Here is a 13,578-nt window from a genome sequence, read left to right as displayed (position 1 = left end):
CCATCTAACCCTATAAACCTACAGGATAGCCAGGTGAGTCAACAAGACACAGAGCTCACACCCACACAGGGTTTCAGGCCTGCGGGTCCCCATAAGTCAGTTAGAAGTTAAAGAGCCTGGATGAGGGGTGAAACGTCTCCAAGACACTCAGACAAGTCCAGTTGCCTGCAATATAGCACCTAAAATCTTCCCCTATTTCCCAATTAGGAAGCCAGCCTTCTGACCAACTAAAGTCCAGTCACAGTGTTTATATGAGTATAAGAGATCTTTACCTGACTGTCCAGGCCAAGACACAGCAGCATAAAGAAGAACAGAGGGGCCCACAGCTGAAAGACAGGCATGGTGGAGAGGACTTCAGGGTACACAACAAACACCAAACCAGGACCTGAAACATGACACAGTAAAGGTGTTGTTAACATTTTAAGATACACATGCACACAAATGTTCAACAACAAAGTCAGGCTGTTAGCCCCAGTTTTCATGCTAAGCTAAACCAACCAGCTTCTGGCTTCTGCTAAATATTAACTGTGAAAGCAATTTCCCAAGATGTCAAATAATTCCTGAAAAGCCTAACTGCTTCTGTAGGCTACATCCAAAGTAGCCGCAGTTTAGTCTGGATCAATTAAGTTTTATTTCATCTTCAACTGAGTGGTGAAGGAATGAGTCACAAAACCTAGATGAGTTAGCAGTTAGCACTTCAGTTCCCACATCTCAAAGTCACTAAAATAAGGTCTGTGGTTAACACAAGTTAAACAAACTTTCACGGTTTTTTTTTTCACGACAGACAGACAGACAAGTGGGCAATACTCACAAGAGCCTCTGTGGTAGTTCCTATTACAACAGGGGCCCCTGGGACCACATTTTGCCGTGACTAAACACGCTCTGGCTCAAAAGGTGAAAACAATACCAGCCCCACTGTTGCGGCTGGCAAATATTTATCACAGAACACTCATAAACCTCATTGACTTGTTTAAAGTCAGTTTGACATTTAAACACAATGCAGTGCCTTTAAAGATTAATTGCAGGTTGCATCCCACCAATCCTGCAGCTGCAGTGTAGTCACTGCGCTGAAACTCAAACACTGAAATGATTTAGAGATATTGCTTTTGAAAAGATGCCGGACGCATACAGAAAATACAATGAGAGGCCACTGATAGCTACCATTACTCTTCTGAAGAAAATTTAACCAATGATCAGCCAAACATGTTTTCAGGAGGGTGAGATCAGGTGGCAGTCATTCAACAGAGCAATTAGAGCTGACAGGGATATAGTGTTTTGATCACCTCACAGGATCCTTATCTGTCCCAGCAACTGAACACAAGCTGTCTCAGTTTTGAATAATACAGTACTTAACAGACAAAGCTCTAATTTAATTTTAGCATTTGGTTGCCAGAGCCAAAACTCCCTCTGTGTTTTTTTAATCCTGTACACACACACACACACACACACACACACACACACACAGAAAATAGTGTTCATCTACATGTGTCTATAACTCAAGCAATTTAATATTGTGCTGAAATAACAAGGGACCGACCGATCTTGTTCAAACCTGTCACATCCAGATTGTAACACTGGTTTCATATTGAAGTCTTTTTCTCATGCCCAAGTTGAGAAACCCCTAATGACATCATCAGGGATACTTTTTGAACTTTATGAAGCTTCTCCAGAGCACAACAAGACATTTCACAACAGGCCAAGTAGTATACCTCGAGATGAGGAAACTGAACGTGTGCAGTTTCAAGAAATTGTAGACTTTCACTATATATCTTTAAGTAACCTGCACAATTCAGATATTCAAGGCAGATGTGCACATCTTGAAATCTGTCTTGTTTTTCCATGGAAAACAAGAAAAAATGCTCCCAGGAGGATGAAAGAAAAACACAGTTTGTATATCCATCTCTATTTCTGCAACACTTCCCTTCAATCATTAAAATAAAACAACTCTCTGAGACTGTGGTGCGATGGTCTTCTCAGGCTTGATGCTTACCATCTGTAGCTATGTTGTCCACTGGTAGGTTATGTGTGTGAGCCATGTAGCCAATGGCTGAGAAGATCACAAAGCCAGCCAGGATACTGGTGAATGAATTGGTAATCGACACAATTAATGCATCCCTGGGAGAGGAGGAGGAAATAAATAATGTTAGTGTAGTTACAGGATCCAAGAAACTCAGGAGAACAACGGTAGAAAATCATGAAGCAGCCATTGATCATCAAGACGAGTGTCTTACATTTTTGCACTGGATCAATGAGCCCTCAGTTTGTCAGAAACTATAAATATTGGAAATTGTGAAAATTGGATAGTGTCCGTGGCAGGTAAATAAAGTAGATTGGTTAAGGGTTTCTGTTTCCTGAGTCCCACAGCCCAAAGCTTCATGACCTCCATATAGGCTACTGTATAACAACATCCTCCTTGTTCTAAAGTAAACTAGTAATTATTCATTTCTCAATTTCTCCCTGGACAGCTGTTTGGATAGTGCTGAGTCTGGCAGACAGGGTTCATTTCAGTTCTCTGCAGGATGGGAGTAACCTTTGTGGAGAACAGCTGAAGCTGATAGGCACGCAGACGTCAAAGCAAATGTAAAAAAAAAAAAGAAAAAAAAGAAAAAAAAAGAGAGAAGACCAAACATGGAGCTTCTTCCATAAACAATTGTCCTCTTTGTTCCTCTCCTGCTGTGAGCAAAACAGCCGGATCATGAAAGCTGCTCTTACAGCGTAGACAACTGAGAGCACTGCTGTTCAACTCACGACACACTGTCAAGTTTATTGTGGTAAAGGGTAAGTATTTATTGCATTTTTAGTTAAGTGCATCAGTTGTATTTTTGTGAGTCTCTGATGGCGCCCTAATATGTAAACTAGGGCTGTAGCAGTGTACCAGTTATTGTGGGTATCAATGGTATCAATTACAATGAAGAGGAAAAAGAAGAAGAAGATGAAGACAAATTATGTAAAACTTAAACTCTGATGCTTTCTGAGACAGTTATCATACCATTAAAATCTCATACCTTTGTATACCTATTGTACACTGAGGGAACCAATAAGAAACCTCCAAAGTTGATATGGACTGTATATTCATAATCAAAGACACAGTACAGGTTTTCCAAACAGACAATATTAAATCTTTACCTGAGAATGTTGTTGTTGAACTTGTTGTAACTAGCCATTGAAATCATGGAGCCAAATGCTATTCCAATGGAATTAAACACCTGGGCAGCTGCATTAACCCACACCTGGAGATGGAGATAAAGGAGAGCATGCAGATTAACTTCAGTGTAGTTTTAAAGGCCCTGGAAAACTATTTTCCACATCAGCGTTTTACTCTAAATGAATTTCAAGAACAAAACATTATTCAAGTGTTTTTGAGTGTTTTACCTGTTTTTTGTGACCCTTAACTTTTAAAAATGTGTTAATATCACATTTAGTGAAGAATATTCAACCATGCCTGTTCTTCCACAACCCTGCCCACCTCCAGCCAGTATGTTTCCTGCCACACCAGAGACAATTAAACACTGGATTTATTTTATGCCAACACCACGGAGGCATACCACTCATCCCCCCCCAGAAGCTCTGTGAGAATCATGTTCTTTGACTTCTCCAGCGCTTTCACCACCATACAGCCTGCACTTCTGAGGGACAAACTGGAGCACATAGGGGTGGCTAATCACCTCACATCCTGGATCCTGGACTACCTCACGGACCGGCCGCAGTATGTCAGGACCCAGGATTGTGTATCGGACTTGGTTGTCTGCAGTACGGGGGCGCCACAGGGGACGGTGCTGGCGCCGTTCCTCTTCACCCTCTACACTGCAGAGTTTTCATATGATACCCCCACCTGTCATCTGCAGAAGTTCTCTGACGACTCTGCCATAGTCTGCCTCATCACAGGTGGGAACGACAGGGAGTACAGAGAACTGAACCAGGACTTTGTGGACTGGTGCCTGAGGAACCACCTTCAGATCAACGTGGGGAAAACCAAAGAGCTGATGGTGGATTTCCGCAGGTGCAGACTCCTCCCCCCAACACCGGTGAACATCCAGGGAAAGGACATTGAGATGGTGACATCTTATAAGTACCCAGGTGTTCATCTTAACAATAAACTGGACTGGACTGGACTGCTCTTTCCCCTTGACTGCTGTAACACTGGAATTTCTCAATTGTGGGATCAATAAAGGTGTATCTTATCTTATCTTATCTTATCTTATCTTATATTATATTTCATGTTAGAGAAATACTAAAGATGAGAAATAAGCCCTAACATTTGTGTGCTATTTTACATTGCTAAACCTAAGGGCACTGACACACCTAGTCGACAATGGGCCATGATTCAAAGTTGGGCCATCAGTGAGCATCTGTCGCTCAAGTTTTTTTTCCCCAAGAGTTCAACTCAATGCACAAAAGAGAAATGTAAGTAAGGGAAGCAAACAAACGGCTAAAGTCAAGAGGGTGTGAGGTCAGAACAAACTTGTTATATGAGCTAAGATGACTTTTCAGCCATCAAGTTCATCAGCAGGAACACCTCATATCTGTTTGGGATATTGTTCACTAGTGCACAGTAATTGGGTTAATGTGCCTAGCAGCATAAATCCATCTTGTCTGTCTTCTAGTTTCTAGTTCTAGTTTCCCTTTTCTATTTCCTCTCACGCAGGTGCAGAATGTAGTATGTGCTAGCTGGCCATTGGCTGTAATTTTTGCATTGTGTTCAAGTAAAACTTTTTGACACAGGTGACATGAGAGGACAGGACGCAACAGTCAGCCTTCATCTGTTTGGTGTGTCTGGGCCTTAAGCTGGACCACACTCACCTTGTTAAGTGTCCAGCTTATTTTTCCTTGAGCTACTGAGGGGTCAAGACTGACCCAGCTGCAGTCGAACTAGGTTATTCGGACAGTCTTGAAGCTCCTGCTTTCTGTCCTGAAATTTTATGATGGTAGCCGTCCCTAAAATCTTCAAAGCCAAATTATTCACTTTCTAAGATGCCCGTACAACCTCAGCTGTTTATTGAGCTCATTTCTGCAGTGATCTCTTCCTCTCTTCCCTTTTGCAGTTCTGGCTTTTGCTGAGTTTAGAGCTTGAGCAAACACAAGATAAAAGCCTACTCACTGAAAAAGAGGTTTCAGTCTAGGAAAAGGAATATCTGCATCAAATTCCTTGCTCTCTGACCTATGCAGACAAATTAAATATGCATTTGATACTGTCCAACACAATAGTTTATTTGATCTAAACAACTAAAAGTTTCCTTTTACGTATCTGATGCCAATGTGTAACCAAAGTCTTACGGGTTAGCCTACATTTCTCACTCATTCATTAACAGAGTCTCACCTTCACTTCAAACAGTTTGTTCCAGACAGGTGTCACAAAGTAGAGGATACCATTCTTGGCCCCGGGAAGCTGCACATTATTAATGAGCAGGGCAAACAGAATGAAGTACGGAAATACGGCAGTGAAATACACAACCTGTGTGACACAAACAGCGAGAAGCAGAAATTGATTAATGTGCTGGTGAGTTGTGTACATGGGGTTGCAACAGTTGAGCTGCTGTGGCCTGTTTTCAGTAACACATGTGAATGATCAAGGAAATATCTCACGCTTATTTCATCAAGTCAGGTCAAAATATATGTCACATAAAACTGTATAAAGAAACATGCATATTGGTAGAATTCCCAATTTCAAAGCTCTTCTCTGTTTAATTTCATCATGTCCTGATTCTGAATTTGCTGAGCAAACGTTTGACTATATGTCTGTAATCAGCACAAAAATGACCTCCTTGTCTATAAATGTTCCTGTCTTTATCTCTGACATTGCTATATTACAAACATTAACTGTGATAAAATCTCAATGGACAGAAGGTTTTCAAAGAATTAAATAAAAAACTGGGGCAGACACAACATTAAGCATAATAACCACTAAGCATAGACATATCTTGCAGAAAAGCAGCCGCTGTTCTGACCTTGCCAGTGGATTTGACTCCTTTAAATATGCATAAATACACGATGACCCATGAAATAATGAGATAGCCAAAGAGTTCCCAGCGGATGCCGCCAGTCTCTTCAATGCCACTGGTTTTCTGCAAAAGTCTGTGACTGGAAAAAAAAAAAAAAAAACCAGAAAAAGAAGTGTGAAAATACAAAGTGCAACAGTATTCAATGCTTGTATCATTGAAGTCCCTGGCCTGGATGCTTAAACTTCAAGTTTAAAGGAAAAATTTACCACAGTATCACCATTTGTACATCATTTACTCACTCCATGATACGATGAAGAAAACTTTGATTTCATAGCATACCTCCACGGTGAACAGATAATCAGAAATCAGAGAAATTATTTGGTGAATTGAAGTCATGGGACCCGTGTTTAACAACAGCATATATATGAAAACATCCTTTAAAAAACCCTCACATGACAATGCGCATGCATTTTAACTCTGCTCAATAGACTGCACAAGCAGAATTCAAACGTATGGGCTTGCCCAGGCAGGCTAAGTCAGGCACAAGTGTTTGGAAAGTGCTGAGCATTTATGGATAAATGAGACTAGGAGTATACGGCACTGGTTGGTGAGAGTTTGTATGCAAATTCTTTTATATGAAGCTTAGCGTAAGCTCAATTTAGGAAGACTTTCTTTATGCTTCTTCCATTCACAATTTTCTTTATCCCACTTTCGCTGCTGCCTCCAATCAGTTGACTATGTTCACTCTTCTAGTTTTCCAATCAAACTTCGCCACTATCTCAATCAGCCAATTGGGATGCTACTTCCAAATTTTAAATCAGCTGTCATTTTAGGCAGAACTGTCACAACCTGCTCCGCCCTGTCCACCTCCAGCCATCGTATCCAGAGTCCAAGAGGAGCTCACCCAAAGCCCATTCTTCTCCTCATCCACATCATCAGCACTTCTCCATCTTCTTCACATCTTCATATCATCTCATCTTCACCACCTCTATCACCATCAGTACACCCTGGGGGGTTCCCTATTCCTCTATGGCTTCATCACCCTCCTTAAATATATATCATCTCGATAAAAAATGAGTCTCTTCTTTTTCTGAGAATTGTTTTCACTGGTTCAATGTAATACAGGGAGAGTAATTGATGTACTAATTATCATTTTGTGGCTGAAGTATTCCTTTACTGTTCGGCAAAAAATAATTAGGTATTCTTTATCAAGAGTTTAACACTCAAAGCTCAATTAATCTGCGTCATCAGGGCTGTGTGGGTGAGGTGTGGTCAGATTTAATTGGCAGACAACCCTACAGTTGTCAGTTAAATTTGCTAAACCATTAACAAAACCGTGTACAAAAGTATGTCAGGTCACATTTTTCCAAACAAAAACAAATACAGAAATCTCTTCTGTGAATTTACCAAAACTTTGGCATAAATGTTTGTGTAAAACCCACTTTGCTTTATAGTAAGATGATTAAGAAAACGTTTTCAGTGCCTTTAGGAAAACATTACAGTGTTAATTAGGGTTAATTCCTCCAGTAAAAAAAGACAGATGGAGTAGTGACATAAGCAGCTGAAAATGCATTTCTCACTCAAAGAACTGCTGGCTGGCAGACTGCAGGTGGGTGGCGTTGCCAGGGAAACCACTGGAACAATTTTCAGCAAGATTCCAGGTGTTGTTGCAGGAAGTCCAGGGGAGGGTTGATTCGAACGAGTTGAAGAAATAGTAAAGTGCCCAGCTCATGAGCACATTGTAGTACGTGGAGAACACAAAGGAGATAACAACTGTGGCCAGACCAACACCTGCAGAGTCACACGTAGGGATAGAGAACACAAAGTAAGAGACAACTCCGCAAAGAGGATGCCATCTATGGGGAAGAAGCTGTACACTTTACTTCTTAAAACTGTCACCTCATACTCCATTTTCTGCTGTGAAGTGTCAATTATTTGAGCCCAGGATTATGGGTATAGTCTACATCTCACTTAAAGATAGACAGCAGAGAGAGCATTGTGGGTTAATGACTGGTCAGTGGTGGCCAAGACAAAGTCAAGCAAACTGGGCCGCAGATAAAAGGCATTCCTGGAGCAATGGATTAGAAATTCCACTGTGTCATTTTGGCCTGTGAATGTAACAGGCTCTTGACCAAACGGATAAAGGTGAGATCAAAATCCTGCAACAAATGTAAATTATTCAGTTTATCAACACCTCTGGTCCTTAGCTGTGTGTCAGATTTCAGTTTGCGTGTCTGTGTGTACCACAGGTGTGTCACCTGTCTCCACCTCAGAGAATTCAGAGCAATGACTCAACTAAAAAGCTTGGCCTCTAGAGCAGGTAGAGGCTCCTTACTGTGCATGTCAGTAGGGTGTGAACATGAAGGACTAAACCTAAACAACTTTAAATACAGGAAAAACCACCCATGAGGTGTCCTCTGTAAGACAAATTTCACTGTTGGTTTCAGCACTACTTTTTGTAGGCTACTATCCAATGCAAATATAAAATCAATATTATCAATGTTTAAAGAAATAGTTTGACATTTTGGGAAATATGCTTATTCACTGAGTTGCTGAGAGGTAGATGAGAAGATTGAAACCACTCTCTCTTGTATGGTAAATCTGTAGCTGGAGGTAACAAACGGTTAGCTTAGCTTAGCACAAAGAATGGAAACAGGGGGAAACAGTTAGCCTGGCTGTGTCCTAAGATAGCAAAATCTGCTTAGAAGCCCCAGTGGGACTTTCGCCACCTTAACTTTCGTCCTTGTCCCGCCGCATTTCCCCCTGAGCCTGTTGGGCTCCATTAAACTATAACAGCAACCTGCCACGACATGCCAATGTTAAAGGACACCTTTTTGGTTGGTTTCTGATGCTGCAAGTCACTGCCCAAGCGCTGGATTTTACATTAAGATGTTGCGGTGAGTTGACTTGACTGTCATGACATGTCAGCTTCATTAAAAGTATAGCTGCAAATTAAAAGCAACAATAGATGTAAAAACACACAGAGACAATACATCTGTGATCAGTTCCATAATTTAATTTTAACAGTTGTTTCAGTCTTCTCCAATTTCTCGTTTTATTTTATGGAAGTGATCAATGTAAGTGCACTTGTCCTAGAGCCGCCACGATGGTTTTTATAATGCAAATAACTCTGTTTAGATAAAACCTACAAGCTTCTCTTCCTATGACTTTTACTAAAAATGTGTCTTGTATGTTTTCTGAAGCCTTTAAGTTACAAAAATGAAACACACTACACTTCTGAGCATTTATACCTCTGACCGCGGCAGACCGCTGCTGAAAGTTATATATTTTGATACATAGGCCCTACAGGTGGCTATACATATTGCAAAACTCTGTAAAAGTACACCAAAGCATACATTTTTGTTTCCAAATATTTATTTGAATACAAAATCATTCATACAGTCAATAAAAAAAACATTTTGTTAATAATAAAAAACGAACCTCAACAGTGACCGCGCCAGCCAGTGGGACTGCCGCTGAACCACTTTCAACTGGAGACACTGCGCAACAGCAGCGCAGCGGCAACAAAAAAAAAAAAAAAAAGGAATTATGAAAAGCCGACAAATAGTGTTAATTAATTGACATGAGACATTGGAGAGGTTGTCAGTCCTATTCTATAGTCTGTAATTTTTTTTTTTATTTTATCATAACTTCTTGGAAATTACTCAAATGCATTTTTGGTGTGCTTCTGAGCACACGGACAACATAAACAATGAAGTTACATATGTTGCGGCGCTTGGAGGAGCGCTGTAATCCTGGCAGTCCTAGTGTTACGCACCACAGACAGCGCCAATGCATCTATCGCTGTAGCGCAGAGGCTCTGATGCCTGAGTCAGAGCATGTGAGCGGAGTTGGAGCTGCCTGGAGCGAGGAGCGGGAGGATTTTGTATGTATTTGCCAAAATAGTTTTTAAAAAATCATAATTTCTTAATTTTTTGTGTAATAAAATATTTGGAAAAGAAAATGTATGCTTTGGTGTACTTTTACAGAGTTTTGCAATATGTATAGCCTACCTATGTATCAAAATGTATAATGCCGCGGTCAGAGGTATAAATGCTCAGAAGTCTAGTATGTTTCATTTTTGTAACTTAAAGGCTTCAGAAAACATACAAGACACATTTTTAGTAAAAGTCATAGGAAGAGAAGCCCGGGATTCCGGGATAACGGCAGCCAATCAGCATTGAGCTGCAAGCGACAGGACCCAGTGAAATACAGCTCCAGCTGGGATTTCTCATCTCAAGCGACGAGCGAAATTTCGTTCTCTCACTCTGTAGCTGTTGCTTGGAGCCCAAGCAATTTTTCTCTTGGGCGAAAAAAAAAACAGGTCCAGTGTGAACACACCTTAAGTGAATGTTTGGGAAAATTTGAAAATTTTCCCTCAAGGCGTTCTTGAGATATTGTGTTTACAAGAATGAGATGAATGCAAGGTCACAGTAACCCTGACCTTTGACCACCAAATTCTGATTAGCTCATCCTTAACTCAAAGTGGAAGTTTGTACCAAATTTGAAGAAATTCCCTCGAGGCGTTCTTAAAATACTGCACGCAAATATTGCAAATATTGCATATACGAGAATGGGATGGACAGACAGATGGACAACCAGGAAACATAATACCTCCGTCAACAGCTGTCACCAATGCGGAGGCATAAAAAGACAATATGCCATTTAAAATGGTTATGTGTCAAGCTGTTTTTATTCTACTTCTAAACTTAATTTCCTGAAGTATCAGCTGTTTGCCAGGCGAATAGTCCTGGCCAAGAAATAGTCCGTTACATAACTTCCTGTAATGGCAAATTATTGTTTTTATGCTTCATGTTTTGAACTGAACCATGCTTGCTGTTTCGCCTGTTTCCACTCTTTATGCTAAGCTAAGTGGCTGCTAGCCCCAGCTCCATATTTACCATACTAAGGTAGAGTGGCATCAATTTCCTCAGCTGATTCTCGGTAAGAAAGCAAAAAAAGCGTAATATAGCCAACAATATTATAGACCAAAAGTTAATCTAACTTCTTACTGTAGAATGTATTTAGCAAATCACCACTTTCAACTGGAGACACGGCGCAACAGCAGCGCAGTGGCAACAAAAAAAAAAAAAGGAATTATGAAAAGCCGACAAATAGTGTTAATTAATTGACATGAGACATTGGAGAGGTTGTCAGTCCTATTCTATAGTCTGTAATATTTTTTTTTATTTTATCATAACTTCTTGGAAATTACTCAAATGCATTTTTGGTGTGCTTCTGAGCACACGGACAACATAAACAATGAAGTTACATATGTTGCGGCGCTTGGAGGAGCGCTGTAATCCCGGCAGTCCTAGTGTTACGCACCACAGACAGCGCCAATGCATCTATCGCTGTAGCGCAGAGGCTCTGATGCCTGAGTCAGAGCATGTGAGCGGAGTTGGAGCTGCCTGGAGTGAGGAGCGGGAGGATTTTGTATGTATTTGCCAAAATAGTTTTTAAAAAAATCATAATTTCTTCATCTTTTGTGTAATAAAATATTTGGAAAAGAAAATGTATGCTTTGGTGTACTTTTACAGAGTTTTGCAATATGTATAGCCTACCTATGTATCAAAATGTATAATGCCGCGGTCAGAGGTATAAATGCTCAGAAGTCTAGTATGTTTCATTTTTGTAACTTAAAGGCTTCAGAAAACATACAAGACACATTTTTAGTAAAAGTCATAGGAAGAGAAGCCCGGGATTCCGGGATAACGGCAGCCAATCAGCGTTGAGCTGCAAGCGACAGGACCCAGTGAAATACAGCTCCAGCTGGGATTTCTCATCTCAAGCGACGAGCGAAATTTCGTTCTCTCACTCTGTAGCTGTCAATTTTTCTCTTGGGCGAGAAAAAAACAGGTCCAGTGTGAACACACCTTAAGTGAATGTTTGGGAAAATTTGAAAATTTTCCCTCAAGGCGTTCTTGAGATATTGTGTTTACAAGAATGAGATGAATGCAAGGTCACAGTAACCCTGACCTTTGACCACCAAATTCTGATTAGCTCATCCTTAACTCAAAGTGGAAGTTTGTACCAAATTTGAAGAAATTCCCTCGAGGCGTTCTTAAAATACTGCACGCAAATATTGCAAATATTGCATATACGAGAATGGGATGGACAGACAGATGGACAACCAGGAAACATAATACCTCCGTCAACAGCTGTCACCAATGCGGAGGCATAAAAAGACAATATGCCATTTAAAATGGTTATGTGTCAAGCTGTTTTTATTCTACTTCTAAACTTAATTTCCTGAAGTATCAGCTGTTTGCCAGGCGAATAGTCCTGGCCAAGAAATATTCCGTTACATAACTTCCTGTAATGGCAAATTATTGTTTTTATGCTTCATGTTTTGAACTGAACCATGCTTGCTGTTTCGCCTGTTTCCACTCTTTATGCTAAGCTAAGTGGCTGCTAGCCCCAGCTACATATTTACCATACTAAGGTAGAGTGGCATCAATTTCCTCAGCTGATTCTCGGTAAGAAAGCAAATGAGTACATTTCCAAAATGGTCCAACTATTCCTTTTTCTATTACTACTCCTATTCTTGATCTTTTGCATCATGTTATCATTGCCATCTTTGTCATCTGAGAATGATAGAGACATGTTTTCCCACTGACAGCAACACTGTCAACTGAACAAAATGGCTTGCTGTTTTTCAGCAGTTTATAAAAACTTCCTCCTGAAAACATTTTCTCTTCTCATTGTAGACTGGAATGCCATGCTCCGCTAGATCCAGTGTCACTATGTAGTAAAATGGAAGGAGAGGCTGCTGAGAAACAGATCTGTGTCATCATAATGACAGGACCAAAGGAAACCCCCTCTGAGCTCCAGGATCAGCTAGAACCACTCTGTACGGACCACGTTAAGCGCTCCTTCCTTTGTTATTGCCTGTTTGCCTCTTTCACTCTACACATGGTTGACTGCTCCACTGGTACACCAGACACACTCCAAGTGGTGAAGTCATTTCAGACTAACAAAACATATTAGTGTGCCAAACTCAAAAACAAGTCAGAGCTGACAAAGATGGAGGGAATCAGTTGGAGCTGTCCTCTCTTCTGTCTCTTCTTTATTAGTTTATTACCCTGTCATGCCTCACCTGTCCACGAGATGCCCTCATTTAGACTAATGAGACAACAAACGAGTGGCAGAAAAAATCTAAATTACAATCATACACTTATATGCCGTGATTAATTAAGAATACTGCACTAAATTAAACATAGACATATTTGTTGATTTGTGATAGATATTTGTGGGCATCTAAATCAGGGATCACAGGTTCATCACAGCAGACTGCACTGAGTTGCAAAGGGAAATCATTCAAAAGAACATACAGAGAAAAACTACCTGCTTTTGGCCCTTGTTTAGCACAGAGCATTAACCAGGAAGAAATGAGCGATAAATCAAGTGAAGGACCCATACGTTTTGACCGGGTAGATAATCTCTGTCTTTAAAGAGATAAGAAAACTATGGAGAAAAATTTAAGTTAGAACAAGACAGACAGCATTTTCAATTTACACCCATAAGTACTGATTGTTGATGGCTGGGCTCTTGTTTGATCTGCCAGGTGACTGCCAGGTGGCTCTCTGGGTCCACACGTTTCACTTCATTCATGTCTTTGATTTACAATTTTGCAACT

At 40.5% G+C, this 13,578-nt stretch overlaps 1 protein-coding gene across 2 annotated transcripts in view; it reads right to left on the bottom strand.

Annotated features, from left to right (window-relative positions):
* The window catches only part of LOC117251915 (sodium- and chloride-dependent GABA transporter ine), a 32,496-nt gene that overhangs the window by 9,270 nt on the left and 9,648 nt on the right, over nucleotides 1–13,578 (bottom strand). Inside the window, exons 2-8 of one of the 2 annotated variants that reach the window (XM_033618484.2) lie at nucleotides 13,287–13,406; nucleotides 7,520–7,730; nucleotides 5,946–6,078; nucleotides 5,318–5,452; nucleotides 3,127–3,230; nucleotides 1,991–2,115; nucleotides 273–385 (exon numbers count right to left, since the gene is read on the bottom strand). In XM_033618484.2, coding sequence (XP_033474375.2) covers nucleotides 273–385; nucleotides 1,991–2,115; nucleotides 3,127–3,230; nucleotides 5,318–5,452; nucleotides 5,946–6,078; nucleotides 7,520–7,730; nucleotides 13,287–13,359 — 894 coding nt within the window. In that variant the 5' untranslated portion in view covers nucleotides 13,360–13,406. The remainder of the gene's footprint in view (nucleotides 1–272; nucleotides 386–1,990; nucleotides 2,116–3,126; nucleotides 3,231–5,317; nucleotides 5,453–5,945; nucleotides 6,079–7,519; nucleotides 7,731–13,286; nucleotides 13,407–13,578) is intronic. The other variant, XM_033618483.2, reaches the window with a different exon arrangement.

The sequence above is a fragment of the Epinephelus lanceolatus genome, chromosome 9 (assembly GCF_041903045.1).
Source record: "Epinephelus lanceolatus isolate andai-2023 chromosome 9, ASM4190304v1, whole genome shotgun sequence".
NCBI classification, from domain to species: Eukaryota; Metazoa; Chordata; class Actinopteri; order Perciformes; family Serranidae; genus Epinephelus; species Epinephelus lanceolatus.
This window is presented reverse-complemented; position numbering and strand designations above follow the sequence as displayed.